A 27,674-nucleotide genomic window follows, 5' to 3' on the forward strand; every position below is an offset into this window, starting at 1 on the left:
GCCGTCGGCTGCCCGGCGGAGCGCGGCGGCGGGCTGGCGGGAAGGCGCGGGCTCTGCGCTGCGCCGGGTACTCGGAACCCGAGTCCAGAGCTTTGTTTCCTGCGCTGCCTTCGTGGTGACGGTCAGGGGACGCCGGGTCGGGGAAGGGCGCGGGCCAGACGCCCCGGGGCCCGGTCCCGGGCCCGGACGCTACGTTCTGAAGGGAAGGCGCGGACGTGAGTTTCGGCTTGATTGCCTTCTGAGGGGAGGGTCTGTGGGATGAAGGGGGTGCGCACCGGTGTCGCCTAGCCTGCGGACCTAGTTGGAGACTTTGCAGGGGTTGGCTTATTCCCTCCCCCCCCCCCCCCATTTAGGGGTGTGCACCTAACGGTGCCGCTGCACCTCAGAGAAGTTCTGTCTGGTTCCGTGCGGCGCGCGGTACGGGAGCGGGAGGGAGGAACCGCGGGAGGGAGGGACCACGGGCGGAGAGAGCGCCGGAGCCGGGCCGAGCCGCGCTGGAGTTACAAACTCTATTGTGACGCACTTACTACGACTGACGGCCGCTGCCAAACCTTCCCCAGACTTGCTGCCCTCAGCATTTTCGGCAAACAATGGGGCCGGAGCAGGGAACGCGGCCAGCCGCCTGCAATCGCTGCGTCTGCGCCCGCTCTTATGCTCCAGCGTCCTACCTAACGCCGGGAAGTCAGAGCCGCTGGGAGTTTCTGACTTATCCAAGTCTATCCTGGGCAAAGAGCACACGCGAATAGACTTCAGATTAACTACTTTTCTGGAAACGCGTGTGTGTGTGCACCAGTTCCGCAAGCTGTTGACATTGTTACTGATTTTGTTCGGGGGTACGAAGTTTAATCCCACCCTCTGCCAAAAAAAAAAATTATACCTTTATTATTTTAGGTGCAATTTTTTTGTTTGCGAGGTTGTCGGAAAAGTATAGAACATGAAGTATTTGGGATTAACCCTAAGAGCTGATTTATTTTATTTATTTATTTATTTTTTTGCTTAAAATAATCTTAGTTTTTATTTTACTTGCAGAAAAAAAGACCAAATGGCAAAGCAACCTTCTGATGTAAGTTCTGAGTGTGACCGAGAAGGTAGACAATTGCAGCCTGCGGAGAGGCCTCCCCAGCTCAGACCTGGGGCCCCTACCTCCCTACAGACAGAACCACAAGGTAATCCCGAAGACAATCACGGAGGTGAAGGGGACAGCTGCCCCCACGGCAGCCCTCAGGGCCCGCTGGCCCCACCGGCCAGCCCTGGCCCTTTTGCTACCAGATCCCCGCTTTTCATCTTTATGAGAAGATCCTCCCTGCTGTCTCGATCCTCCAGTGGGTATTTCTCTTTTGACACAGACAGGAGCCCAGCACCCATGAGTTGTGACAAATCAACACAAACCCCAAGTCCTCCTTGCCAGGCCTTCAACCACTATCTCAGTGCAATGGGTAAGCAATGCCTGGGTAAGAGGCGGTTGATGTGTGGATGGTTGAATCTGCTTGAAGGCTGTGTGTGGCATTTAAACCCCCCTTTTAAAACCCTGTAACTGATTTATTCCACGTTTTGATGGGAATGGAGGATGTGTCAAACTATCAACCAACTTTTTTTTTTTTTTTTTTTTTAAGACGAGTCTTGTTCTGTCGCCCAGGCTGGAGTGCAGTGGTGTAATCTCAACTCACTGCAACCTCCACCTCCCGGGTTCAAGCAATTCTCTTGCCTCAGTCTCCCGAGTAGCTGGGACTACAGGCGTGTGCCACCACGCCCAGCTAATTTTTTGCATTTTTGGTAGAGATGGGGTTTCACTGTGTTAGCCATGGTAGTCTCAATCTCCTGACCTTGTAATCTGTCTGTCTCAGCCTCCCAAAGTGCTGGGATTACAGATGTGAGCCACAACGCGTGGCCCAAACCAACATTTTTACAAAGTTATTAACTTTTGTGGCAGTGATGAGTTGAGGTCCAAACATTAGCTCTCAGGTCTGCCTTCATTAAGCAAAAGTGTGTAACCACGACATGTTTTAACCACCACGCTTTACATAGTAATGACATTTTGCTTGACAGGGAACTCATCGTTTACAGAAAATAGCTTAATAATGAAAAGTGTAAAGGAAGATGACAATCACTTTTGAAAATGACACTTAAAAAAATGAACGAGTTCGTGAAAGCAGTACCAACATAGAACCATGAAAATGGTTTGTTTTCTGCTTAAATTCCTCTTTGCACTTATTGCCCAGAGGGTTTGGACATAGTACTAATCAGATTAAGTTGTCGGTTTTTATTTCAGGGATTAAAGGCAGTTGTAGGGTTTGAACCAAGAGTGGCTAACATAAATACCACAGAGGCCCGCAGCAAAATCATGGAAGGAACTGAGCTGGTGGAGACTGGTAAATTGGAGAGTATTTGCCCCTTCTATGTTTGGGCCACGCCTAATTGTGGCTGTGAGGACATGTGGTCTCAGGGTGGGTTTTCCTACATTGCAAGATAACCCAGGAATGCAAAATTGATGCCAGGATACCCTGTTTCAACATTGACAGCTAATTTAGATTTTGAAAACATTGTACAAGCTGAAAGGAAACATCTGCAGGCTTGATGTGGCCCTTGAACCTCCAGCATGTGACTTTGGGTGCATACTTTGGGTAACACTCGTGAGGGGCTGAGTCTGTGTTGATCAACTTGCTGTTTCCCACCAATGGAAAAGGTTCATGTCTTGATCAGTAGTCAATCACATTGACCATTCGTCCAGATTAGCTTGCCATCTGTGAACAAGATAGAAGTAAGTTGGTAGAGTTATCAATTAGGAAATCCAGTACAGAGTCTATTATTGTACTTCATGATGAAGGCTAACTCAACAAACCCATCAAAGTAGACACTGGAACAAAATGACATTTCTAAATACCATCTAGCTCTGTTTTCATAGGCTTCAGTGAGGTAAATCGGGCAGGCGTTTGCCCATGTTACAGAATCGGAAAGAACCTCAGAGTGGTGGTCACTTGTCAGAGGTTGGGCACACCTGTAAAGTGGTGGGCAGAAATGACAAACATCCCAGCAGCTACACATGTTGGCTGCACATCTCCTGCCAAATGCCAGGAGGTACTTTTTTAGGGCCCCTCCTTAGGGAAAGGAGCTGGAAGTTTTATTATTGCTGTTACTACTACTCGTGAACTCATTTCGGCCTTAGAAGTTCTTCGTGCTTGTAGTTTTTGTTCTACTCATGAAAATGCTCCCCCATATATGTGATCATTCTTGCTTACTATAACATCCTTGCTTACTAAATGAGTTAACAGGGCTTTATGGTGTGTATCCTGAAACACATGTACTTTGAAGACCTTCTGGAAGCTATTAGCTTTTCACACTTTCACAACAAAAGCTTCACACTTGTGGTTATTAAGCTATTTTCTCTAACCAGGTCCCTTTCAAGCAAAATGCATACATTGGTCTCTGTAGGTGGTAGGTTAATGCATGGAAGTAGTTTCTGCTTCCCTGGAACTGGGAATAGTGGGTGAGATAGTGTATTTTTTAATGTAAAGACAGGAATGAATGCTGTTTTTGGTGATAAATACTGTTTTACAAGCTAATTATAAGTTAAGCACTGTTACTTGACATGAAAGATACAGGGCTTCAAAGATCATAATCTAAATAATTATGCACAGTTAATGGTTATACCTGTAAAGTAAAATAGTGGATCCTGAGGTATAATTTTATAGTATTAGCTACATTTCAGTAGATAGTGTGATGAAGAGTTTAATGCATAGGATTAACTGAGAAGTTACAAGGAGTTTAGTTTAAAGTTAATGTCCCGAGGTAAGTTTTCAGTGTTAAGTTTTTGGAAGATTTGTTTTGGAAGAGGATGAGTTGTGGTTGGGGGAGGAAAGAACTTAGCCAGATGTGAGTTTCTTAAATTGAAGCATAAAATTTACAATTTGTATAGTCCATAATTTTCTGTGGACATTCTACAGTCTTAGTTCATGCCTGAAGACCACTGAAATAATGCTGAGTTCATAAGTGGTTCTCTTGACATTGTTTAGTATTCTTTACTCAACCCTATCCATGAAGTTCTTCAATGAAGCTTTTGATAATTTATTGCAAAATACATTTTTCACAAAGAAGTCATTATGATTGGTTTGAACTGGTGGAACACAAATGTGAGGTTAAAAAGAGGTTCGCCTTAGCCAGGGGCTCCTTTAGCCACAAAGCAGTATTTTGCTCAGCAACTTGGGGTAGAGATCAGTGTGTCTTACATTTTGTTTTTGCATCTTTGTTCTAATGAGAAAGTAAAGTCCTATGAGGAATATATAGTAGTTACGTGTATTAATACTATTTTCATATTTTCCTTATGTCTCTCATTTTTCTGAAGACAGGTTCAAAGAATATATTTATCTGTGGGGCAACAGATACAGTTTTTTCACTTTTCCTCAATTTTAGTCTCCTTACACTCCGGGAGGATTAACTTGACAAATGATACCTTAGTGAATAACTGATGACTTTTATCAAAATCACTCACATGTGTCGGTTTACTGAGTGCCTTTTTAGATGAGTGTTTTATGCCATATGTGTTTTTAATGCAATTAAAGCGTAGTCAGTACACTGAAGTGTAGCTGGTACAATTGAAAATGAGAGTTGAGAAAAGTCAGGATATGGAGGAATGCTCCCTAGTGTCATGTTAGTAAATGTCTTAAATTTTATACTTGTTCCCTGGCACATCAGAATTCACAGATGGGAGTTAATGGCTTTCTTCTTCTTTTTTTTTTCCTCAGTGTCTTGTGGGTACTTCTCTTTTAGCTGGTAATTGTCTGACCCCTCCTTTAGTTTGTGAGCTCCCTGGGCAGGGAATAATGTCCTGCAGATGCTAGCCAGCGCCTGACAAAGAGGAGAAGCCCAGGAGGTGTTGTGAGGCAATCTACCTCTGCCTGTTAGCCTTTCCAAGGAGCAGTTTTTAACTGAGGACAAATAGTTTAAGAAAGCAGGTAGCAAGAAAAAGGTCCTGACCTCTGCTCCACCAAAATGTTTTTAATTACCTGGATCTAGCTGTAAGGTTTACCACATAGTGGTGATAGCTAAGGTCTAGCTCAGCACTGCACAGCAGGGAAGCCACACGCGGCATTAAGCACTTGACATAGGACTAGTCTGAACTGAGTTGTGCTGTCAGTGTTGATACACACTGGATTTTGAGGAAATAAAAAAGAATGCAAAATAGTTTGTTTTCGTATGGGTTACGTGGTGAAATGGTATTTTAAATATATAGGTTAAATGAAATATAAACTTGTATTGCAGTTAAAAAAAACACAAAGCATAAATTTACCACCTAAACGATTTATTTCTAAGTGTACTGTTCAGTAGTGTTAAGGTCACTCATTTTGTTGTGCAGCCAGTCTCCAAAACTTCTTCACCTTGTAAAACAGAAACTCCGTACTCATTAAATAACTCCCCATTTCTCCCTCCCCCCAGCTTCTGACAACCGTCATTCTGTTTTCTGTCTATCAATTTGACAACTTCAGGTACCTTATATAAGTGAAATTTATACAGTATTTGCCCTTCTATAACGGGCTTATTTCACTTAGCATAATGTCGTCAGGGTTTATTTATCTTGCAGAATGTCAGAATTTCCTTCCTTTTTAAGGCTGAAGGTGGTTCCAGTGTGTGTATATCACATATTTCATGGATCCATTCAGCCATCAGGGACACTTGGGTTGCTTCCACTTTTTGGCTATTGTGAGTAGTGCTGCTATGAACATAGGTATGCAAATATCTTTTGGGGATTCTACTTTAAAGTTTTTCGGATATGTACTTGGAAGTGGAATTGCCAGATCATATGGTAATTCTATTTTTAATTTTTTGGAGAACCATCATGCTGTTCTCCATAGAGGCTGTGCCATTTTACATTCCCACCAACAGGGCGCAAGGGTTCCAATGTCTCCACATACTCACCAACACTTTTTTTTTTTCTTTTAACAGTAGTCATCCTAGAGGATATAGGTGATACTTCATTGTGGTTTGGATTTATATTTACTGGCTTAGATTTGTATGTGGTTTGGATTTATATTTACCACCACAGTCAAGATACAGAACAACTCAACCACAGGGATTTCTCATGATACCGTTTTATAGCCACAGCCACCTCTCTCCCTCTTCCTTGAGCATCTAGTCATGCTCGTTGGTGATTAAATAAAATGTATTTTAATATTGACTTTCTCTGTTTCTTTCTACCTTTTTAAACGTGGCTACTAGAAAAATGCAAAATTAGGTCTGTGGCTGGTGTTCTGTGTCATCTCAACAGGCTGGCCTCACAGAGAGAGGAGCTGGAGTGTGCAGTGCTGCTCTAGCAAGCAAGACTTGACTTTTCCCACTCAGGGCACATCACTTCCAATAAGCTTACTCCTTGGGTTATTTGGTTGACTTAAGAGAGTGAAAGTGATTAGCCGAATCTTGTGAACATTTTAAACGTTAAATGAGCATTGTCAACAGCGGCATTCTCCAGGCAAATACGGAGTTTTGTTTTACCTCTTTGTTTTACCTCTTTGAAGTCCATGGTATATTTGGACTTCAAAAAGTAGATGGTAGAGCACATGCTTCCTCAGCACCTCCAGGCTGCCTGGAGCCTCACAATAGAGATGTCTTTGAGGGAGTCCCAGCTCTGTTTCTGAAACCCCATAGTTGCTTGTTTGACACCAAGAGAAATAAGGAAACTTTTTAGGTCCTAAGTGGGAAGAGAAAGTGCTAGAAGAGAACGATATTCTTCTTTACCAGTTTCAAACACATTAATTGTTAGTTACCCAATTTTAAATTTACATCTTAAAAAAAATTTTTTTTCAGATAACTATAGATTCACATACGTTTATAGGAAATAATGCAAAGAAATCGTATATGCCATTCACCCAGTTTCCTATAGTGGTAACATCTTGCTGAATTATAGTATGCTGTCACAACCAGCAATTTTACATTAACAGAATCCATCTCCCGTATTGAGATTTCATCAGCTTCACATGCAGTCCATTTCATGTGTCTGTGAGTGTTTACTTCTATTCAGTTTTATCAAATGTGTAGGTTTGTATGGCCAACGCCACAGTCAAGTTACAGAGCAACTCCACCACAAGGATTTCTCATGATACCTTTTTATAGCCACAGCCCACCTTTTTGTCTCTTCCTTGCCCCTGATAACCACTCATCTGGTCTACATATCTGTACTTTTGTCATTTCAAGGATGCTGTATAAGTATAATCATACTGTATGTAACCTTTTGAGATTGGCTTTTTTCACTCAGCATAATGCCCTTGAAATTAATCAGAGATGTTGTGTAACAATAGTGCCTTGTTTTTTATTGCTGAGTAGTATTCCATAGATGATGCACCACAGTTTGCTTAACTATTCATCTGTTGAAGGACACGGTGTTTGCATGTTCTGGCAAGGCCCTGGCACAGCTGGAACTCAGGGAGGATTAGAAGAAGTATTTATTGTACTTTTACTTCTGGTTTTTTTGTTTGTTTGTTTGTTTTTGAGACAAGAGTCTCACTCTGTCGCCCAAGCTGAAGTGCACTGGTACTATCTTGGCTCATTGCAACCTCCAGCTCCCAAGTTCAAGCGGTTCTCCTACCTCAGCCTCCCAAGTAGCTGGGATTACAGGCACACACCACCACACCCAGCTAATTTTTGTATTTTTAGTAGAGATGGGTTTCACCATGTTGGCCAGGCTGATCTCGAACTCCTGACCTCAAGTGATTGGCCCGCCTTGGCCTCCCAAAGTGCTGAGCCACCACGCCTGGCCCTACTTTTAGCATCTATGTGTTCAGTTTTAGTATATAGAAATACAGTTGATTTTTGTGTGTTGGCCTTCTGTTGTGCAGTTTGCTGAACTCCTTAATTCTAAGAGTTTTTCATAGATTTCCTGGGAGATCTGTATAGTTATGTGATCTGCAAGTAGGGACAGTTTTATGTCTTCTTTCTGATCTGTGTACATTCTTTTTCTTGCCCAGTTGCACTAGCTAGAACTTCTAGTGTTTATGTTGACTAGGAGTGGTGAGAGCAAACATCCATACCTTGTCCCCACTCTTAGGGGAAAGCTTTCTGTTTTAATCATTAAATATGATGCTAAGTGTAAGTTTTATGTGAGTGCTCTTTAAAAGAATGAGGAAGTTTTAACCTGTATTCCCAGAATGCTGAGAGTTTTTGTCATAAATGGATGGTGTTAGGTTTTATAAAATGTTTCTGTATCCGTTGATGTGAGCCCGTGATGTTAATTTATGTTAACCTGTTGATATGGTGCATTCCATTGATTTGCAATGTTAAGTCTCTCTTGGATGTCTGAGACAAATCCTGCCTGGGCAGGGTCTGTAATTATTTTCATGCACTGCTGGATTGAATTTGTCGATATTTTGTTTAGAGTATTTGCGCCTAAGTTCTTGAGAGGTGTCTGTTGTTTTCTTTTAAGACTGTCTGGTTTTTATATCAGGACCTTAATTAGTTAGAAAGGGTTCCCTCTTTTATTTTCAGGAAGAGATTGTGTAAAATTGATATTCATTCTTCTCTCAATGTAGAATTCTGTAGTGAAACCATCTAGGCCAGGATATTTTTTGGGGGGGTGGCAGGGGGCATTTAGATTATAGATTTTTTTTTTCTTAGTTTTTGTAGGACTGTTCAGGTTGTCTGTTTCTTCTCAGTTGAGTTTTGATAGTTTGTAGCTTTTGAGGAATTGGTCCATTTCTTCTAAGTTGTTGAATTTATGAATGTGAAAAGCATTTGTAGTACTCCCATATTTTTAATGAATGCAGGATCTGTTGTAACCCCTGCTTCATTTCTGATACTGGTAATTTGTGTCTTTTTTATCTCTATCAGTCTTTCTAAAAGTTTATCAGTTTTGATTTTTTTTAACCAGTTTTTTGTTCCACTGATTTTTCTCTACTCTCCTATTATTAATTTTATTGTTTATTATTTCCTTCTTCTTGCTTTGTGCTAGGTAGGTTATTTTCCTAGTTTCTTGAGACGGAAACTTGGAATAGTGTTTTGAGACCTTTCCTCTCTTTTCTTCTTATTGTTTTCTCAGAAGAAAACATTTAATACGTATTTACAAACAGAAACACTATCTCGGGCAGCCTCAAGATGAGATGGTAGATCCCTGCATGGTTACCCTCCAGACCCAGGGCTTATGTGCCATAGGGAAAGGGTATATATGCTTCAGAAGGGATGTACAGGACAGTTGCTTAAGGGCAGGATTTATGGTGAGATAATATGAAACTAAGGACAGGATTGACGGTAAGTACATGCTCGTACCCAAGGAACAGTAGATAAAATAGAAATCTTGGAGGCATTCCCAAAACCAGGGTTAATCAGAAGTCAGCACAGCAGATTAGCATCCAAGATGGAGTTGTTTGGCCTCCACACTCCAGCCCCCAGTCTGGCTCTTACAGTCTCATGTGCCTTGCTCTTCTGCCGTAGTCCCTGAGCCTTTAGTGGGTGTGCTTCATTTTGTATAGCTTTACCAGTAGTGTGCCTTGGCAATGGAAAAATAGATCGGGCACAGTGGGATTCCAAATGAAGGAGATTCTCAGGCTTTGACGAATCATTTGCAGTCCTCACAATACCTTGATTCTGGTTTTCTCGGAAGAAGCAAAACAAGGTAAATACTGTTAATATCCACATAAGGATTATAATGAAAAAGAACATGAAGAAAATTAGAACTCAGTTCTTTAGAGACTTGTAGCTGGGAAATAATTCAGGATCCAGTTTGAATTGTAGGCAAGTAATAAAAACTCAAAAATAATGGTTAGGGCTAGAATCTGATAGCAGGTACTATAGTTGTCTTTGGAGCATGTTTTTTTCTCTCCAGTTTCCCCATTCCTGTCAAGGACCAATTTATTTGCAAAATATATGTTAGTCTTATTATATTTAGCCTGATTATTTGCCTAAAGTGCAGCAAGAAAAGTGATTGGCCATGTAGGCTCTTTTTAAGTTGGCTTTGCTGGAATTTTTTCATAAGAAATCTTAGATTGGACTTTTAGAAGCCTCCAGGCTTGAAAGCCAAGCTGAAAATTTGCCACCAAACATTGCCTGTAATACCTACAAATCGGGTGAATTCCGTTCTCCTCGAGGTCCCAAAGTATCTTGAGGTTCTTGGGCCTGTCGGAAAATGACATTATTTGCTTATCGAAGGTCAGGAACCTTGTAAGGGAACTGTGTAGACAGGTACCAGGCCTGTCTTTTCAAGGGGCTTTTTATTCTTTAAAGCAGTCTGGTCATATCTGAAAATATGCCATTCAGTTAAAGCCTTGTAAAACAACCTGTGTCTCCAATTGCATATAGAACGTACTCTGTACAATTTTAGTTCTTTTAAATGTGTCACGGTTTGTTTTGTAGCTCAGGATATGGTCTATTTTGGTGACTGTTACAAAAGAAAACAGATTCTTACTGAACTTACGCAAATAACTGTATTGCCATAAAATAAGAATACTCATGAGTAGTTTCCAAATTTTGGAGAACTCAGAGAGAAAGGTGAATTTTGCTCACGAAAGTGTGCTTTACTCAATTAGAAGCTATAAACAACTCAAAAGCAAAATGATTTTCTTCAGTTAGAATGGCAGCCTTCCAAACAACGTGCTGCCCGTTCTCCTTGGAACTGCCATCCGCAAACCAAGCGGCCACGCCTCAGGACCAGAGATGGTGGAGTCTTACCCCCTTTCGCGTCTCTAATGTAAGCATTTATTCAGTGCTAGAAATTTGCTTTTCACCACTACTTAGCTGCATCCCATGTGTTTTGGTATGTTATGTTTTCATTTTCATTGAGTTCTCTCTATATATTTTTAAATTTCCTTTGAGACCTCCTCTTAACCTAGGTTATTTAGAAGTGTGTTTTATTCCCAAATCTGTGGAGACTGTCCTGTTTTCTGTTACTGTTTTCTTTCTGATTCTATTATGATCAGAGAGCAAATTTATACTATTTCAGTTTTACAAATGTGTCGAGATTTGTTTTATAGCCCAGGATATGGTCTTTTGATGACTGATCCATGCTGCATGGGTACTTGAAAAAAAATCTGTATTCTGCTGCTATTGGGTAGAGTGTTCATTATGTATATATCATTCAGATCTTATTGGTTGGTTGTGTTGTTCGGTTCTTGTCTGTCCTTGCTGATTTTACTGTCTTGTTCTGTCAGTTGCTGAGAATGTGGTGCTGAAATCCCCAGCTGTTTCCTTTCAGCTCTATCAGAGTTTGCTTCATGTCTTTTGAGGTGCTGTTGTTTGGAGTTTACACATTTAAAATGTCTTCACGTTGGATCCAATCTTCTATCATTGCTGTAAAATGTACTTTAGTTGGTATTAATAGCACTTCTGCTTTTTTAACATTAATGTATTAATGTTAACATAGTATTACCTTTTTCCATCCTTTCACTTTCAGTCTGCATGTGTTGTATTTGAGGTAAGTTTTTTATATATGGCATGTCTTTAGATAAGCCTCTTTTATCTGGTCTGCCAAATCTGTCTCTTACATTGTCTAGACCAGGTACATTTAAGATAAGATATATGTCTAAATGCCTTTTTATTATTTGTCTTCTGTTTCCTCTGTTCCTTGTTTCTTTTTTTGTTTTCTAACCTTCCTGTGGGTTATGCAAACATTTTCTAGGATTTCATTTTGGTTTGTTTGTGGCATTTTGAAATATATTGCTCTGTATCATTTTCTTAGTGGTTGTTCCAGGTATTACAGTATATGTGTGGAATCTATATTCTAAGTCTGCTGGTATCAATGGTCACAGCATTCTATGACGGGAGCTGAAGAATAGAAACCTTACTTTTCTTTAGGCTCGTTTAGCCCCATTTTTCAAATATAATTGTCTAAGTTTCCTCCATGTACACTGAGCACTGAATGAGTTGGTGGTGTCGTTTTTGCTTCAACCATCAAATATGATTTAAGAAAGTACTGTTGGTCTACTAATAGTCACTCCCATGTTTCCCCTTCCAATGTTCTTTCCTTTCTGAAGTTCTAAGCTTTCTTCTTTTGTCATTTCCTTTCCATTTAGAGAACTTCCTTAGTTCTTTAATGATAGGTCTGTTAGTAACAACTCCTCTGAGTTCTCCTTCCAGGAATGTCTTTATTTCCCCTTCAGTCCAGAAGGATATCTTCCCTGAAGATAGAATTCGCCGTTAATGTATCTTTCAGTACTTGGAAAACATGCCACTTTCTTCTGGCCTCTATGGTTTTAGATGAGAAATCCCTTGTCATTTGAATTGGTGTTCTCAACTAAGTTATGTATCATTCCTATGTGGCTGCTTTCAAGATTCTCTGTCTTTTAGTATTAAGAGGTTTAATTGTGATGTGTCTTGTCATGGGTTTCTTTGGGTTTATCCTTTTTGGGGTGCACTCAGCATCTTGAATCTGGAGTTTCACGTTTTATGCCAGGTTTGGGAAGTTTTCAGCCATTATGTCTTTAAATACTTTTCCAGTCCCTTCCTCTCCTTTGGAACTCCGATGATAAGAATGTTAGTGCGTTTGTTAGTCTTGTAAGTCCCTGAGACTGTTCATTTTTTTCCAGTATATTTTCTGTCTCTTCAGATTGAGTAAATTCTATTGATTTTGCCTCATATTCACTGATTGTTTTTAAACTTATGTTTAATTATATTTTTCAATTCTATGATATCTGCCTGTTTCTACTAGGTAAGTTGGAAGTTCAGATTCCTCCTTGGCCTTGCTGGTACTTTCCAAGCAAAATAGGGGCCCCAGTGCACACTGCTTTATTGTGTCCAATTGTTGGGGGAGGTGTGTAAGCTTGGCTCCCTCAGCCACTGCTGACACCAGGAAGCAGGGAGACCATAGAGGGCTGCCTCACACCTTGTTTCTGCAGAGTAGAGGGAACTCAGCTTCCCTCTGCCCCCCCCACCACCACCAGGGGTGGGGGAGTCGGGTACAACATGCCAACCGGGCCCACTTTCCATTACCTGATTCTCCCTCTTTAATGCTGGGTCGGGGAGTTCTCTTTTGTTCTCTTTAATTAGTCAGATAGGGTGGAGACTTAGTACCCACTGGGTGCCCAGACACCCAAGGCTAGGGCTGGGAGAGCCGGTGGGCCCATGAACCTTGTTTTGCACTGTCTGGTTCAGTGGGTGGATGTACTGTCATGTCAACTAACTAATCCCACCTTGTGCCCACACCTTGCTGTTTAGTAGAGGTGGAGGCTTAGCTCACTGCTCACTGCTCAGCCCCACTAATGTTACCCTGGGAGGGGAGTTAGATAACTGTCCTACTAACGCTGCTCTGGCAAGGCAGCCGGATCACCTCTGCCTGCTTCTGCCGGGCAGGATCTGGGAGATTGGCCTGCTGACACCATCTGGTGGTGGAATCAGAGCACCTCTTGCGTCCCCTGGCTGGAGATGGGCTGGAAGATCAACTCCCCACTCTGGCCATGCTGTGCTGTGGAGCTGCTGCCAGGGGTGTTGTGGTTTTCCCATTGCTATTTGGCTGGAGTAGGGCAGGAATCATGAAGTGGTTTTCTGTTGTTAGGTCACCCTCTTTTCAGTCCCTTGGCGATGGAGAAGAGGCCTCCCATGGAGCTGTTATCTACGCCTCTTGGAGAGGCGCAGTTGGAGGTTTCTTGTGCAGCATGCTGTCCAGGATACATGGGAGTGAGGAAAATGGCATACTCCCTGTCCGTCATCCCTCAAGTCCTGAGGTCCCCAGCAGCCCATCCTATTTCCCACTTCAGTTTTCCTGGGCCTGCTGGTTGTGTTCTGTCTAGGGTTGTCTGGTGTTCTGTCTCAGGTCTTCAGTTGGGAGAGGAAGGACCTGGGGAGATGGCTTCTCCACCTCAGTGGAACTAGAGATCTATAGCTTCCTTTCTTTAAGTGTTTATGGTGACTATTTGTCTTAGTCCCTTTGAGCCGCTCTGAAGGAATACCTGAGACTGGGTGGCTTATAAACAACAGAATTTTATTTCTCACAATTCTGGAGGGCGATAAGTCCAAGACGAAAGCAGGTTTGGTGTGTGGGGTGAGGGCCACTTAGACGGCACCTTCGAGCTGTGTCCTCGAGTGATAAAAAAGGTGAGGGTTTCTCTGGGGTCTCTTTTGTGAGATCTCTAATCCCATTCCAATGGCCCCACCTCCTAACACCCATCACCTTCAAGGTCAGGTTTCAGCGAGAGTTTTGGGAGGATGTAGCATTCATACCATAGCAGTATCAATTGGCTCTGACTGCAAAGACTACTCTGAATTTTAGAAGTTACTTTTTTCACTCTTTCTTTTTACTCTCTATATGGAATAACAGACTTACAATGATGGAAAGATATTTAGCTGTGATCCAGGCTACCTTTTTCAGATGATAACCATAATATCTATTGCTGTAACTCTACTGTGTGTGACTCTCGTGGTGTGCCCATAGGGCGTGCTCTGTGCTGCTTTCAAACATCACTCCTGAAAATGTCTGGGTAACCCAAGTCTGATTTTACATGCCTTAGGGGGGACTTCTTACTAAAGATTCTGACTTGTTTTATATTTAGGGTACTTGTGGGTAGGTTTAGAGATGTACACCTAATTGCCAATTGATTGCTGTACATTCTGATGCCTTGCTGCTTGACCTACTTTAAAACCATTAAATCTGATCATTGGCCCAGTCTCCACATACCCCATGTCTGTGGTCATCCTGCCTTGTCACAGGACTCGCTATGAACCACCACCTCTCCCTACCCGTCTCCACCTCCCACACCAGAATTAAGTTGTCTCCATTCCTTCTTTGTTAGGCCAGCCTCAGTCTCTCGATGTATCCTTCATGTGGTGACATTTCTAGCCTAATCCACCTCTGGTCCCTGCTCGGTCAATGGCTGAGACTTGTGGTGGAACATCTGACCTCAGACTGCCTTCCTTCTCTGCAAGTCTCATCACACTGTGGACAGAAGCCAAACACCTGTCCTTGGAGACCTCACAGGCTTGCTCCTGTGCTGGATGTAAGCTCTGTGCATTGCAGGTACAGAGCAGAAGACGTAACATTCCCTTTTTTTTTTTTTTCAGGAAGTGCTAGCAGAAACATACATGCAAGGGGGTTCATCACAGCATTGTTTATACAGCCAAACGACTATCCTTGGTCCTCTAATGGAAGGGGAGAATATACATTATTTTGCCCCTTTTTTTGGCAGACTGGTGCTGTCTTTATGGTGTTAAAAAGAATAATGGCATAGGGGAAATGCCTGTTTGCCTGATGTTAAGTTTTAAAAAACTGAAAGATTATTTATGATAGTCTAGTTTAGTATTAAAGAAGTTCATTGGCATGTCAAAAATATAAGAATACATTAAACTGTCAGTACTGAGTATTGTTGTATTCTGGTTACAGGTGGTCTTTTCTCCCTTTTTTCTTTCACCCAGGGTGGTGCAATGATCTTAGCTCACTGCACCCTCCACCTCCCAGGTTCAAGCGATTCTCCTGCCTCAGCCTTCCGAGTAGCTGGGATTACAGGCACCCACCACCACGCCCAGCTAATTTTTGTATTTTTAGTAGAGACAGGGTTTCACTATGTTAGCCAGGCTGCTCTCGAACTCATGACCTCAAGTGATGTGCCCAGCTCAGCCTCCCAAAGTGCTGAGATTACAGGTGTGAGCCACTGCTCCTGGCCACAGGTGGTCTTTTCTGTGTGCCTTTGTGTATGTATGCAATTGTCATAACTAGTATTATGTTTATAATCAGAACAAATTTAGTAAATAATACTTACTAAAACTTTGGCTGTTTATAATTTTAATCTTTGTCTTTGGCATTCCCAGCAGCCTGTCACTGGGCATGCGTACCTTGTTTGTGTGATTCAGTGTTAACCGTTATGTCTTTTGCATTGGTAAACATTTTGTCCAGGCTGATCAAGCTTTGGTCCCATCAGGACCATCACCAAAAGTACTCCGGGTGAACATTTGCCCCCTAATTTACTCTTTTGGGGTCTGCCTTTTTGTTTTTTGCAAAGTGAGTAATCTCTCAGGGAACATCTCCATCGGGCAGGATCATGGGATTTGGTACTGGCAGGTTGCTCTTGGTAGCTGTCTCCCCCACAGGCTGCCCTTGGGTCTGGAGCAGGTTTTAGGTCCAGTCCCGCCCACCCTCCATGGAACCTGGGTGGAGCAGTGAGTCTATCTGAGCTTCAGCTTCTTCAGCCATCAAGTGAGTTCATAGTGCTCACCTCTGAGGGTCATGGGGAGTTTTTCCATAAGCAAATCAACAGAAAGCGCCTGGTGGAAACTCACACAGGAATCTTCCCTTGCCCCTCAATGAGCCCTCAGCCCTGAGGTTAGTGAGTATGACTGTAATGAAGTGCTCTGTACTGCTCTCCGTGGAAAGGAGTTGTCGTTCCAGGAGTATAGGAAACTTCTAGGGAAGTGAATTCATCTGGAAATGCTACTACAATTCTAATCCCCTGGGTCCCAGAACAAACGAGCAAGCAAAAAAGAACATCTTTTCTAGAAACTGGCCTGGAGGGGTTGGGAAGAGGAGGTCTGAATCACTGCTAACCTGCCAGTGAACCGAACATCACCTGAGAAGAACCTCAACTTCTTGGGTAAATCATGGAGAGACATCTGGAAACCTGCCCCACCCCCAGCTCTCTCTGAATTGGGGCTGAGTTGGGGACACCTGCTGGAGACGGCCCATTTGATTTGGCAGAAACTTGAATATAGTTCAAAATGTGTCTTGAGACGTGAGACATAGACTCAAGTACTTTTTCTTGCAATCCAAACTTATGTACTTTTTCCCAAAATAAGGGGTACATTGGTTGCTCGTTGATTTAACCTTAGGAGTGTTCATTGTGTGAATGAAATCAAGACTCCTACAACTGCTTTTTCCTTCTTTTCCCTGAGGTAATTAAACTCCTTTAGTGAGAAGGCAATTAAACAGACTATTGGCCATTGATAATCAAAATTTTGGTATTTCTAAGTGAGTCAGTTATGGATCCTTCCTGGTAAGCTTTTTTCACACACTATGAGGTAGCAGAAGTAAACAGTCAGTATAAACAACGTTTGCCCAGTTTAACCCGTTTGTAAGAGGCCAGGCATTCGTGGTTTTAAGTATTTGCTTAGAATGAATTTGTTTCCCCAATGTCCTCTGGGAAACCAAAATGTGCTTTGTATTTTCTCTTCTCTGCCTTGGACTAGATCCACATGATTCGTGAGTAGAGTTGTGGTTTGCGAAGACAGGTGTGGCAAGAAATAGCCCTGAGACAGGGCTGCTGGCATGCAGCTCTCCTCCTGTTCTGCCTTTCTGTGTGGACCACGAAGCAGGAGTGTGGGCTTCCCATGGAGCATGTCTCCCTTTGAGTCACACATCTGCGCTCACAGTCATTGCCAGCCAGTCGACTGCAAGTGCTGTGTCTGCAAACCTTGCAGTGGGGACTTGACATTGCTTTCAGAGTGAGGAAACCGAACTTGGGGATTTGGACATGAGTCTGGGCTGTGCTTAGTGTTGGAGCCCCAGGTTGAACTTGGGTCTTTGGTGCTGGCAGACTGCCCTCTGCACAGTACATAATGCTTGCTTTAGTTTGGACTTCCCTTTCTTAGGAGTGAAATGGTTTTGAAGCTAAAATTAAAAAAAAAAATCATTTCAAGCTGATAAGAGTGTGTGTGTTAAATGGAAACACGTTCAATGTAAGGATTTCAGCTATTTGAATTACCTTGGGGCCTTTTCTCCCCAAAATATATTGTATTACTGGGTCATAACATGCTTCCCATTCCAGTTCCTAAAACATTTTACTATTAGCAATTTATAGAAGACTTAAGGAGTGGTTGGATACTTTTTTTTAAAGAAGGCAGCTTAAGTGGATGCAGTCTGATTTTCTGTTAGGCATGTGCATCTGCAAAGGTGTCTGAGGTGAGCCAAGCTCAATAACCTGATTTGTTGAGTGAGTTACTTTTCTGTGGGATTAAGTGTGGTGGAGAAAAGACTAAAAGTGTATTTTCTTGTTGATTTGTCTGTTATTTGGTCCCTTGAGAAAGACATTAACCTGAAGTAGTCTAGTAGTGAATTCTGAATAGATACAATGTTAGTATATGTGTGAGTTTACACCTCATTTTTACTGATACTTGAGCATAAATTCTACTAAATTAGTCAAAGCAACTTACCAACTTAAGAAAAAGTTTGATACATAGCATGAGTGCAATATTTGTTGATTTGAAGATACTCTCATTGGCATTTAATGCAATATATGAGTGCCAGCAGTCCCTTCTCTTTTCACTTGGATTTCACCAGTGTGCTCATTTGGAGCTTAGAACTCTGTCCTCTGCAAAGAAAGCCTGGCATACACTGTAGAAGGTGTTGACTCATCTTTGTGTTCCTCTGCTCCTCTAGTGTAAGGTGTGGAGTGGGAGGTTCCAGCAGGTGACCCAGCCCAGCCTTAGTCCTCCCATAGGCCTGTTAACAGCCCTGGGGCAAATGCCTCAGCCTGCCTGGAAATCTCAGTGTTAGGGCCATGGCCCTTCCGCAGTGGTCACAGCAGTGTGGGGAGTTGGTGCCTATGGGGAACTGGCCTACATTGAGTTAGAACAATCCCAATTCTTGTGGGTTTGTTTTGGTTTTTTGTTTTTGAGACGGAGTTTTGCTCTTGTCGCCCAGGCTGGAGTGCAATGGCGCGATCTCAGCTCACTACAACTTCCACCTCCCAGGTTCACGCGATTTGCCTGCCTCAGCCTCCTGAGTAGCTGGGATTAGAAGCAGGTGCCACCACGCCTGGTGAATTTTTGTATTTTGTTAGTAGAGATGGGTTTCCACCATGTTGGCCAGTCTGGTCTCAAACTCCTGACCTCAAGTGATCTGCCGGCCTCAGTCTCCCAAAGTGCTGGGATTACTGGTGTGAGCCACTGCACCCGGCCAGAACAATCTCAGTTCTATCTGTATCACACAGTGTGTTTCTCGTGTAGGATACAGACTCACTGGGTAGCAGCTGTGTCTGCCCTGGAAAGTGGGGGCATCGGCGGGGAGGAGGAGGAGGAGTAGGAGGAGGAATGTGTGAACCCAAACACATGGAAGACCTTCAAAAGCACCAGAACACAGTCTTTCAGCACAGAATTCTATACATCCTTAACTTGCGCTTGTGCTAAGTTAGAAGACGTTACCTCCCGTTCTTTTCCTTCTGTGACAAAAAAGTCATCTGTCTGGGAAGACACGGCACAATTTATTTATACAACCTTGTGGTTTACAGATGAGGCCACTGGATCCTCCCTCGGAATTGCCCTTCATAGGGAAGTTCAGTAGCTGCTCGAATGGTTAGCATAATCAAGGTGAAAAGTTTTCCTTTTTATTCAAAATGGGATAAAAAGAAGCAGCTGCCTTTTGTGACTTTAAGTGAGAAGCTTTCATTATGTCTCAGCTCTACAGTGTGTTATCAGTAATCATACCTGTGTTAAGTTGTACTTCACTTTGTATATCACCTTTGTAAGTTTTAACCATGTACATAAAATTGATAGGCTTTTCCATTTTGTTTTAAAACTGCCAAAGGTGTAGCTTTTAGGATTCTGTTTTGCTCTTATTTTGAGCTGAGTCTTGGTCTTTCTTATCACGGAGGTGAAAACAAGAATACTTGAGACTTTAATGTGAGTTTAGGAGAAAAGATGTTAATCACCAGTTTCCTGCTACTGGTTTTAAATTTCATAGAGGAAGCCACACTGATTGTGTCATCAGAAATTCTTACATTTTTAGTTTAAATTCTCATCTCCCTCCCCTGTTGCCCAGATCTGGTTTTTTGGCTGGAAACAACTTACAGTAACTTCAAATTAAGCATTTTAATTCTAAAGAATGGTCTTAAGTGAACCATTGTATATAGTTTTCTTATGGGGAAATAAATTGGATAGTTTACCTTGTCAGTAGAAGAAATATAGGAGTTTGTGTTTTTGCACTAAAGTAAGTCCAGGGTTGGTCTTCTTTTAGCTGTCCTTAGTTTTGGGATTATTTTTGTGTTTCAGAATAAAATGGCACAGGTCAGACACTTTTAATCCCCTGAAAGTAATCTAAAGCTATAGAAATGGAGTTGCAGCTGTTCCAGAGACAGACTGGGACAAAGGTTGGTGTGGAAAAACTAAGGAGCAGTAGCAGTATTCAGTGTCCTGTGTCCTTCCCCGGCAGAACACTAGCAGAACACCGAGGGTAGAGAACACTGACACACACTATTCAGAGCAGCGATTTCAGGAGCACACCAAGGCGGGGCCAGTGGTCAAGGGGCTTCCCAGGGGATGTCATAAAAGGCACCTGGAGAGAACTGGTTTAGGACCAGATTTGGCACAGGTTCACTGACAAAAAGTGGGGTGGTGATTGAGAGGGACCATAGATTTCCTTTATAGTCACAGGGGCGGAATCAAGATTGAGGTGGGGCTTAGAAGGGAACATTTCAACTCCCTATCTGGAATAACTTTGTAGCACTCGGTGTTCTTCAGGGAGGACAGCAGTGCCTTAGGAAATGTGGATCTGTCCCAGGAAGTGGGCACATAGGCTGGGAGTCTTAGAGGGCTCCTGCCCAGGTCTCCCACATGGTGCAAGATGCTGGGCTTCTGTCATGACTCAGCTGGGGATGTCCTTGAACATAGGAATCACACACAGCTCAGTCTGGGTTTGTTCCTGGCTTGTCTCCAGCTGCTAGTAAATATGTTAATATGTGTGTCGGGGACAGCTCTGGTGACATGGATAATTAGTTCTTCTGATGTTGAATGAGAAATGAGTAAAAAGGCGTAACACATTAATCTTAATGTCTTTAGACTTGTGTTTTTATTATAAGGGACAGATAATAGTGAAAGAGGAAAAAAATCTCATGAACACTAGTTTCCAGACTTCTGTCCAATTTCACAGCCTTGGTTTACTGTCAGTTTCCAAATGATCAGGCTGGAAATTGATGAAAGCTGTTTCTTTTGACCATGGCCCCATAAAGGCAGTGGGCAGTGCACGTTGAAAGAATAAGTATGAAAACACTGGCCTCATCTCATAAACTTTATTATTGATAGTATTTTATTCCAGCAGCTGTTTTTGAAGCACCGTCTTGAATTCATGTGACTGCCCAGGCTTTTGTCACAAATGTGTTCCAGGGAGACAGATTGAGGAAACTTTGAGTACTAATCCTGTCACTTTATTTCTCATAACTTTTATTTTCATCCAGTGGCTCAGCGGAATTGATTGGGATTGCCAAAAAATAGAATGATACAAGTGAGAAATAGACCTGGAGGGAGGTGTGTGTGTGTCGTTGGTTTCTTGCTTATTTTATTTCCGAGAACCATCAGAGTTGAGGATTTCAACCGTTATTCTGATAGCATTTACCGCAAACCCTGATGGCAGGTGCTGTCCTTTGCCTTATAGCTAACTGGGACTAGAAATAGTTCCATCACCCAGGTGGGTCTCATAAGGAAACATTAGTGGGCTGGTCTGTTGCATCCCTCCTCTTGTAAGCTTTGGATAACTCTGAATTTAGAAAGAGATTTCTGAAGATATTTAAAGAAGGAGACTTACAGAGTTGAATAAACATCCTGGAATTTTTCTTTCTCTAAATGAATGTCAGCTTCAGAGAGCCCACCTGCAGACAGAGGCAGTGTCTCCTCTAAACATTTTCGGAGTAGCTCTTGGAATTGGTTTAAAGCTGGTTTCAGACTCCACAAAGAAATGGCCCTTTACAGGATCCTTTATTGCTTTCGGTGGTTAAAGCAGAATCTGTCCAGAGAGTAAAGGTAGACAGCCCTGCAATGTCTGAAGGACAGGCCTTCTTTCTCCTCACAGCCCTGCAAGTCCCCGGCTGTGCCTGGCTGTTTCCCACAAGTGCCAGACAGAATGTGCACTTTTTGACAAAGTATGTTCTATTCTGTGTGTAAAATCCTCTGTCAGTTCTGAGTTGAATATCGATTCAAAGCTTAATTCACGCTGATTACTTGAAAATCTAATCTTGATTCTACCCGAGTGCTTGTAGATATCTGAACATCTGGAAACAGTACAGAGTGAAGCGTTCCCGTGAGTTTTAATTTGGTTTCTGGTACTACACTTGAAACTCCAGTAATGATAAGACGGGAACTAAAACAGCAGCTGTCCCTCGGAAATGAGGGTCACACCAACCTCGTTCCCAGACTGAGGCGCAGTTGAGAATGCTTACGTGTGGCATGCGCCTGCCGCCCAGTACGCACACCTGAGTCATTAGATGTCACTTTATGGCATCGTCACAGAGAACGACTGGGTTTTGGAGAGAGAATGTCATAATGTGACTTCATTTCCTTGGAGCACTGAAGTAGAGACTTTTGGAGTAGCAGCTCTTGGACATTAAAGAGAAATCAGAAAGTTTAGCCTGACTGATACAGAGCTCATTATGAATTGACAATCTCTCTTTAAAAAAAATAAATTTCCTGCCGTGGCTGCTGGCGCTACAGAAAGTCCTTTGTGAAAGCCCCAGCCTGATTTCACTATCAACCACTTAACCACGGTATTAATTTTTCAGTTGTTGAACTTTTAAGATTTTAAATTACTTTGAGTTTAAAAGTAGTCTGTTGCTGAGCCAGAATAGTTTGTTAAGAAACATGCATCTTTGAGTACAACTGAAGTTCCTTGGTGTTGGAAAATGCCCTCCCCGCTCCCCCAAAAATGGATTAAGAATACTTCATGGTATTTTCCCATAGGAAATAATGTTACTAGTAAGTTCTGGACTTCAAAACATGATTTCTAAGAAGTTTGAAGATTCAGCGGGCACACTTTTGGCAAAAATTGCTTGTATCTGACACATTGCATTATAAAAGTTTTGATTAGTGGGGTTTTTTTTAAACAAGAGAAAGAAAATATGGATCTGCCTCGGAAGTCCCCTCTGCCTGAGTCTGCTGCTTGCAGGATTGGAGCTTTTGCTGTAGATTGCAGCTTTGGAGCTGCTTTACCTCGAGAGCACTTTATATTTTATTGTGCTTTAAAAAAAAAAAAAAAATTAGTGCCGGGTTTATGGAGTGAAGTGCTTTCATAAATGCTGAAACTACCTTTTCTGTGGGTAAAAATGCACCTCATCAGAATTTCCCCTTTGAAGAATTTTGTATGTTCACGTAAAATTGCCAAGTTAAAAATTTGATCTTCCTACGGAGTAAGAGCTTTCATTTCAAATAAAGCCATTTTATTGACCAGGTATCAACATTTATGATGGTCAGACACCTTGCAGATAGCAAAATAAAATATTTATGCTTGGTACTTACTTTCCTTATAAACTAGAAATGTCAACCCAGGCTATCTTTTTGATAGCTTGAATATGTTAGGATGGGAGGAATTGGGTTGAGTATCCAGGTAAGATTCCAGGAGTGAGGGTGGAGCAACGTGTGTTTGGAGATTTCTGTATCCCAAACCCCATGGGCTCCAGGCACACTTTTGGAGGACCATTCCGGTGGATCCCTTTGCCATCGTGGTGGCAAAGCAAACCGATGCTAAAGGAAATAAAAAACTTAATTCTTGTGCTGATCAGTGCCACTGTGGGGCTTCCAGACCCCATTCATTTGTTCTGGTGGATGTCATGTGGTGTGAGACTCACTAATATTAAATTAGTGATGAAGTTAAAGAGACGCTTCCTCTATCCCCATGGAAGGTATTTTGTCACTTAAGAAATAATTGAACTTTATGTTGCACTGTATTAACAGATTAAAACTACCCTTTTAAAATCTAGGAATAGGGCTAAAGTAGTCAAAATAAGAGTTTTTGTCATGTAGACTTCATAGCCATGTACTACTGTGTGCATACTAGCTAGGTTTTACTGCAGGATGTTTGCCATTACTTTTAGGTTTATAGATTCAAGAAATAACTATATTTGCTTCTCAAAAAAAAAAAAAACGCTGGCTTTTTTAAAAAAAAGTGATAGGTGCTAGTTAGAGTAGCCCCTACAGATCAGTCTTTTTTGCAAAGTGAATTTGTAGTATCTATTTCCATAATAACTTTTTAAAATGACACCTAAGTACAGTTGATAGCTGTCTTAGTAATCTGTAGCTGTTGCCAATTCCAGTGTAAGCCTGGTCTCTAAACCATTATCTCTGGTTAATACAACTCTCCTAACTCTGAAATGCTAAAGATAATGTCTCAGGGCTCCAGGGCATTGCCATGGTTTCTTACCTTTTGTCCACCAGGGTCTGGTTGGGAAATCATCTGCATCAGAGTTGCTTAGGGACCTGTAAGAATACAGCCTCCTGTATCTCACATACACACACACACACACACACACACACACACACACACACATCCTCCATTCTCCCTGCCAGAGCTTAGGGATGTGTTTATATCCATGAATTTATTTAGGCTAATTAATGTTAACTACTGAACTTTTCTTTTTGTACAAGAAACAGGCCATTTGCTTATTTGCTTCTGCCAAAGCCAGCAGGGCATTTATCTCTTAAGATGAATAAGTTGAAATTGGCTAACTTTTTAAAAGCTCCTACCTGCTGGCTATGTTGAATGCATTCACTAAGTGCTAGTTTTGATAGGTTGGCTTCTGACAGACACTGCCCCTTTGATGGTATTTGGTGGTGTTTGCAATTACCAGCCCAAGCACAAGCCATGGAAGCTTCTAAACCACAGACACAAGTCAAGGTGTTAAAGAGAATCCAGTGGACTTTATTTATGAGTTGGGGGAAATTGATGGGGGGAGTTATTTTTGTTTTGTCTTATAAAAAGTATAAAATATGTCTCCTTGTCCCAAAGAAATTTAGCAGTTAGTTGAAATCAAGTGGTTAATCCACGAGAAGGTAAGCCCCGTGGGAGCAGGGCATGGTCTCTGTTGTTGCTATACCCAGAGCACCTCCTAGAACAATGTCAGGCATGTGAGTGTTTGTGTTTGTTGAGTGGATTTGTGAATATCATTGATGTATTAAGTATTGGGTAACTTGGCCTGCAGTTTTTACCAGTCTGCCAACTTTATAAAACATCAATCTGTAGTTCACAGATATTCTTTTGATAATTGGTGTTTTCTTCACTTCTGACTCCGGGGTTGAAGACAGTTTTCTCTGTCAGTCATGTGTAGAGAGAAACAGATGGAGCTTGAAGCTCAGGAGAGGTGAATGATGGTGTCTTGCTGGCTGGACGTTCATTTGTGCATATGGGTAGGCGCATCTCCTTTAGGAGGATTGCATGAGACCCTTGTGCAGTGGGTGCCCAAACAAAACACTTTTCTTCTTCCCCTAAGGGTAAACTGACTTGTTAAAAGCTTCTAAATCGGGGAACGAACACTTAAAAAGAGTAGCTCTTTAAAGGGCGGTAAGCCCAGGGAAAGGAACTATGACATCAGCATCACCTGGTATCCCATCTACCCAGAAATTTTGTTTTCTCCCAGTTTAGTTCAAAAACTAATTTTAAGACTTTTTATAGATTTGTTAGAAATATTTGTGTGACACAGGTACAATGAAAGTAAATTTTGTATGATTGGCTGTATTCAGAGGCCATGCCTGACATCCTAAAAGTTTCCTGTTCATCAGCCTTTGTGCTTCTCCACCAGGGCTTCCTACAGCAGTTCCTCCCTTTGTGGGATTACTGTTAAATTCACTTGGGAAGGGGCTGGGGTCAGAGAAGATGAGGCAAGAGATTTTAGAGGAATTGGCAAAAACTCTTCAAAGTGTTCACTTTTAAGTGCTTTTATAGAGCTCTGAATCAGTGTCAGTTTTACCGGCCTTTTACAAAAACAAAAAAAACAGGAAGTTATGTTCCTTATTATTGCAAAATCCTATTATCATAGGTTTTTACATATTTTGTTCTGGTGAAGACGTAATACGTGTGTTTAATTGTGAGTACGGTGTGCCCGTTTTTACAGTAAGTTAGCGTAAGTTACACGTGAATAGCGGTGGAAATCCAAGAATTTTATCTCGTTTCCTGTACACTTTACTGAACTGTTAGCCTCTGAGTGTAATGCTTTCCTGGTGGCACATGGAGAATATAATCTTCCTAATGCATAATGGGATCTTTTGACAACTCACATTTTTGTTCTCCTTCAATTTTGGCTGTCACATGGCTTTTAATGGTTTCATTAGTAAACAGATGAATGTACTGGGTGTGAATGTTAGTGACAGCTTAATGAAAGGGCAGTCCTCCCTCTGTCTTCTTTCAGAAATGCCTTTGCTCTTAGACCCAAAAACATTTTTTCTCTCCATATGGTGTTTGCAGACTTGAGCTCCTCTTGATTGGATGCATTAATATTGAGACAAAACATGCAATTATGCTTTCCTTTGGCCCTGGGGTAGCCCTTCTGAAGACAGCTGTCTGTATCATCGTACCTGCTTTCATAGAAACCAACTCATTCAGGTTTCTCGGGGTTTCGCTTATTTGGCTTTGAATGGGACAGCCATTTCACCTCATATTTTTAGGTAATGTTTGAAAGTTATATAGGAATTTTTACCTTGTAATAAGATCAGAATGATTATTTTACTGAAAAACTGAATTGTTATGTTATAATTATGTTTCAAGCCTATTTCTTTGGCAGGATTTTCCATTTTCTTGTGAGTAACTTCTTGAAATGGAAGTGTGTATGAATGGGTCGGAATGAATTCAGCAATTCTGAATCTCCAGTTTTGAAAAAGGAAATTTTATTCTATATATCTCGTATTCTTTAGCCAGAGTTATGTAGAAGACTGTGCCACTCTAATCTTTAATACATGGCTGTAGTTCTTGAAGTCAGGGAGCTCCCAGAAATGTGAAAGAGCATGTGAGATGGGCTTGTCTCTAGAGACTTATCTCTGGAACTTTCCCAGTGATCCATGGACCACAGTGTGATTTTTGTTTTGTTTGTTCTGATGCAGCTTCCAGGAGGCAGGCTGAACCTGCAGATATGCGCCCGGAGATACGGATCGCCCAAGAGTTGCGGCGAATCGGAGACGAGTTTAACGCTTACTATGCAAGGAGGGTAATGATGTTTTCTTTACCCCCTTTTCTGCTCACGCCCTCCCCTTCCACACCATATTTTTTAAAAAAGACAAAGTGACTTGTTGTAACTACATGCTAATTCTAGAAATGAATACTGTTGCCTAGTTGTGACCTTTCATTGTTTCTCCTTTCCCATTTTTCATTTATGACTGAGTTTAAGTAATGGCACTTAAATAAAATAATACAGTAGGAGGCAGCAAAGGAATTTTATTAGCAGACTTTAAAACAATGCTAAAATAGGGATTATTTATAGACTTTGAGATAGTCTCACCTAAATATTATTAACATAGGTTTCAATCCATGTAGTGTGCCCCTTATGCATTTTAGGTCAAAGTTAAAGGTAATTTTTAAACAACATCTTTTGTCACTTAGCACATGGGAGCGGTCCCAGCACTCATGTAAAAGACTCTCCTGCAATTTGCAGGGTGACCTGAGTAAGAGCAGGGAGCCGTTGCCCTTGCAGAGCCCATTGTTGTCTTTGAACATTTAATTGTTGAAATGTATTAGGAGGCCACTCATCAATAGCCTGTAATTTGGGCTATAAAAACTTTATATTATGGATAATTGACTGCCACGTATTTTGAGCTAATGTTCTTGATTTTTAAAAAAATTTTAGCCTGTATCATCTTCTGTAGTTAGTAGAAGCAGTGTTTTTTTGTTTGTTTTACCTGGGGGCAATATAGGTGACCATTTGGACACCTTTTTCACATGGGAGACTTTTGTTTGTTTTTGAGACGGAGTCTTGCTCTGTCACCAGGCTTAAGTGCAGTGGCGCAATCTCAGCTCACTGCAACCTCCGCCTCCCAGGTTCAAGCAATTTTCCTGCCTCAGCCTCTTGAGTAGCTGGGATTACAGGTGCCCGCAGCCACAC

General features: G+C 41.8%; 1 protein-coding gene across 1 annotated transcript; it reads left to right on the top strand.

Moving 5' to 3' along the window:
• The first annotated feature begins 6 nt into the window (after positions 1-6).
• On the top strand, positions 7-27,526 carry BCL2L11 (BCL2 like 11). Its single transcript, XM_017856209.1, is given in 4 exon segments — positions 7-215; positions 1,030-1,436; positions 26,680-26,855; positions 26,858-27,526. Coding segments are annotated over 3 exon segments (621 nt in total). The 5' UTR covers positions 7-215; positions 1,030-1,042; the 3' UTR covers positions 26,909-27,526.
• The last annotated feature ends 148 nt before the right edge of the window (positions 27,527-27,674 follow it).

This window comes from Rhinopithecus bieti, unplaced genomic scaffold, assembly GCF_001698545.2.
Source record: "Rhinopithecus bieti isolate Rb0 unplaced genomic scaffold, ASM169854v2 scaffold_42219, whole genome shotgun sequence".
Lineage (NCBI taxonomy): Eukaryota > Metazoa > Chordata > Mammalia > Primates > Cercopithecidae > Rhinopithecus > Rhinopithecus bieti.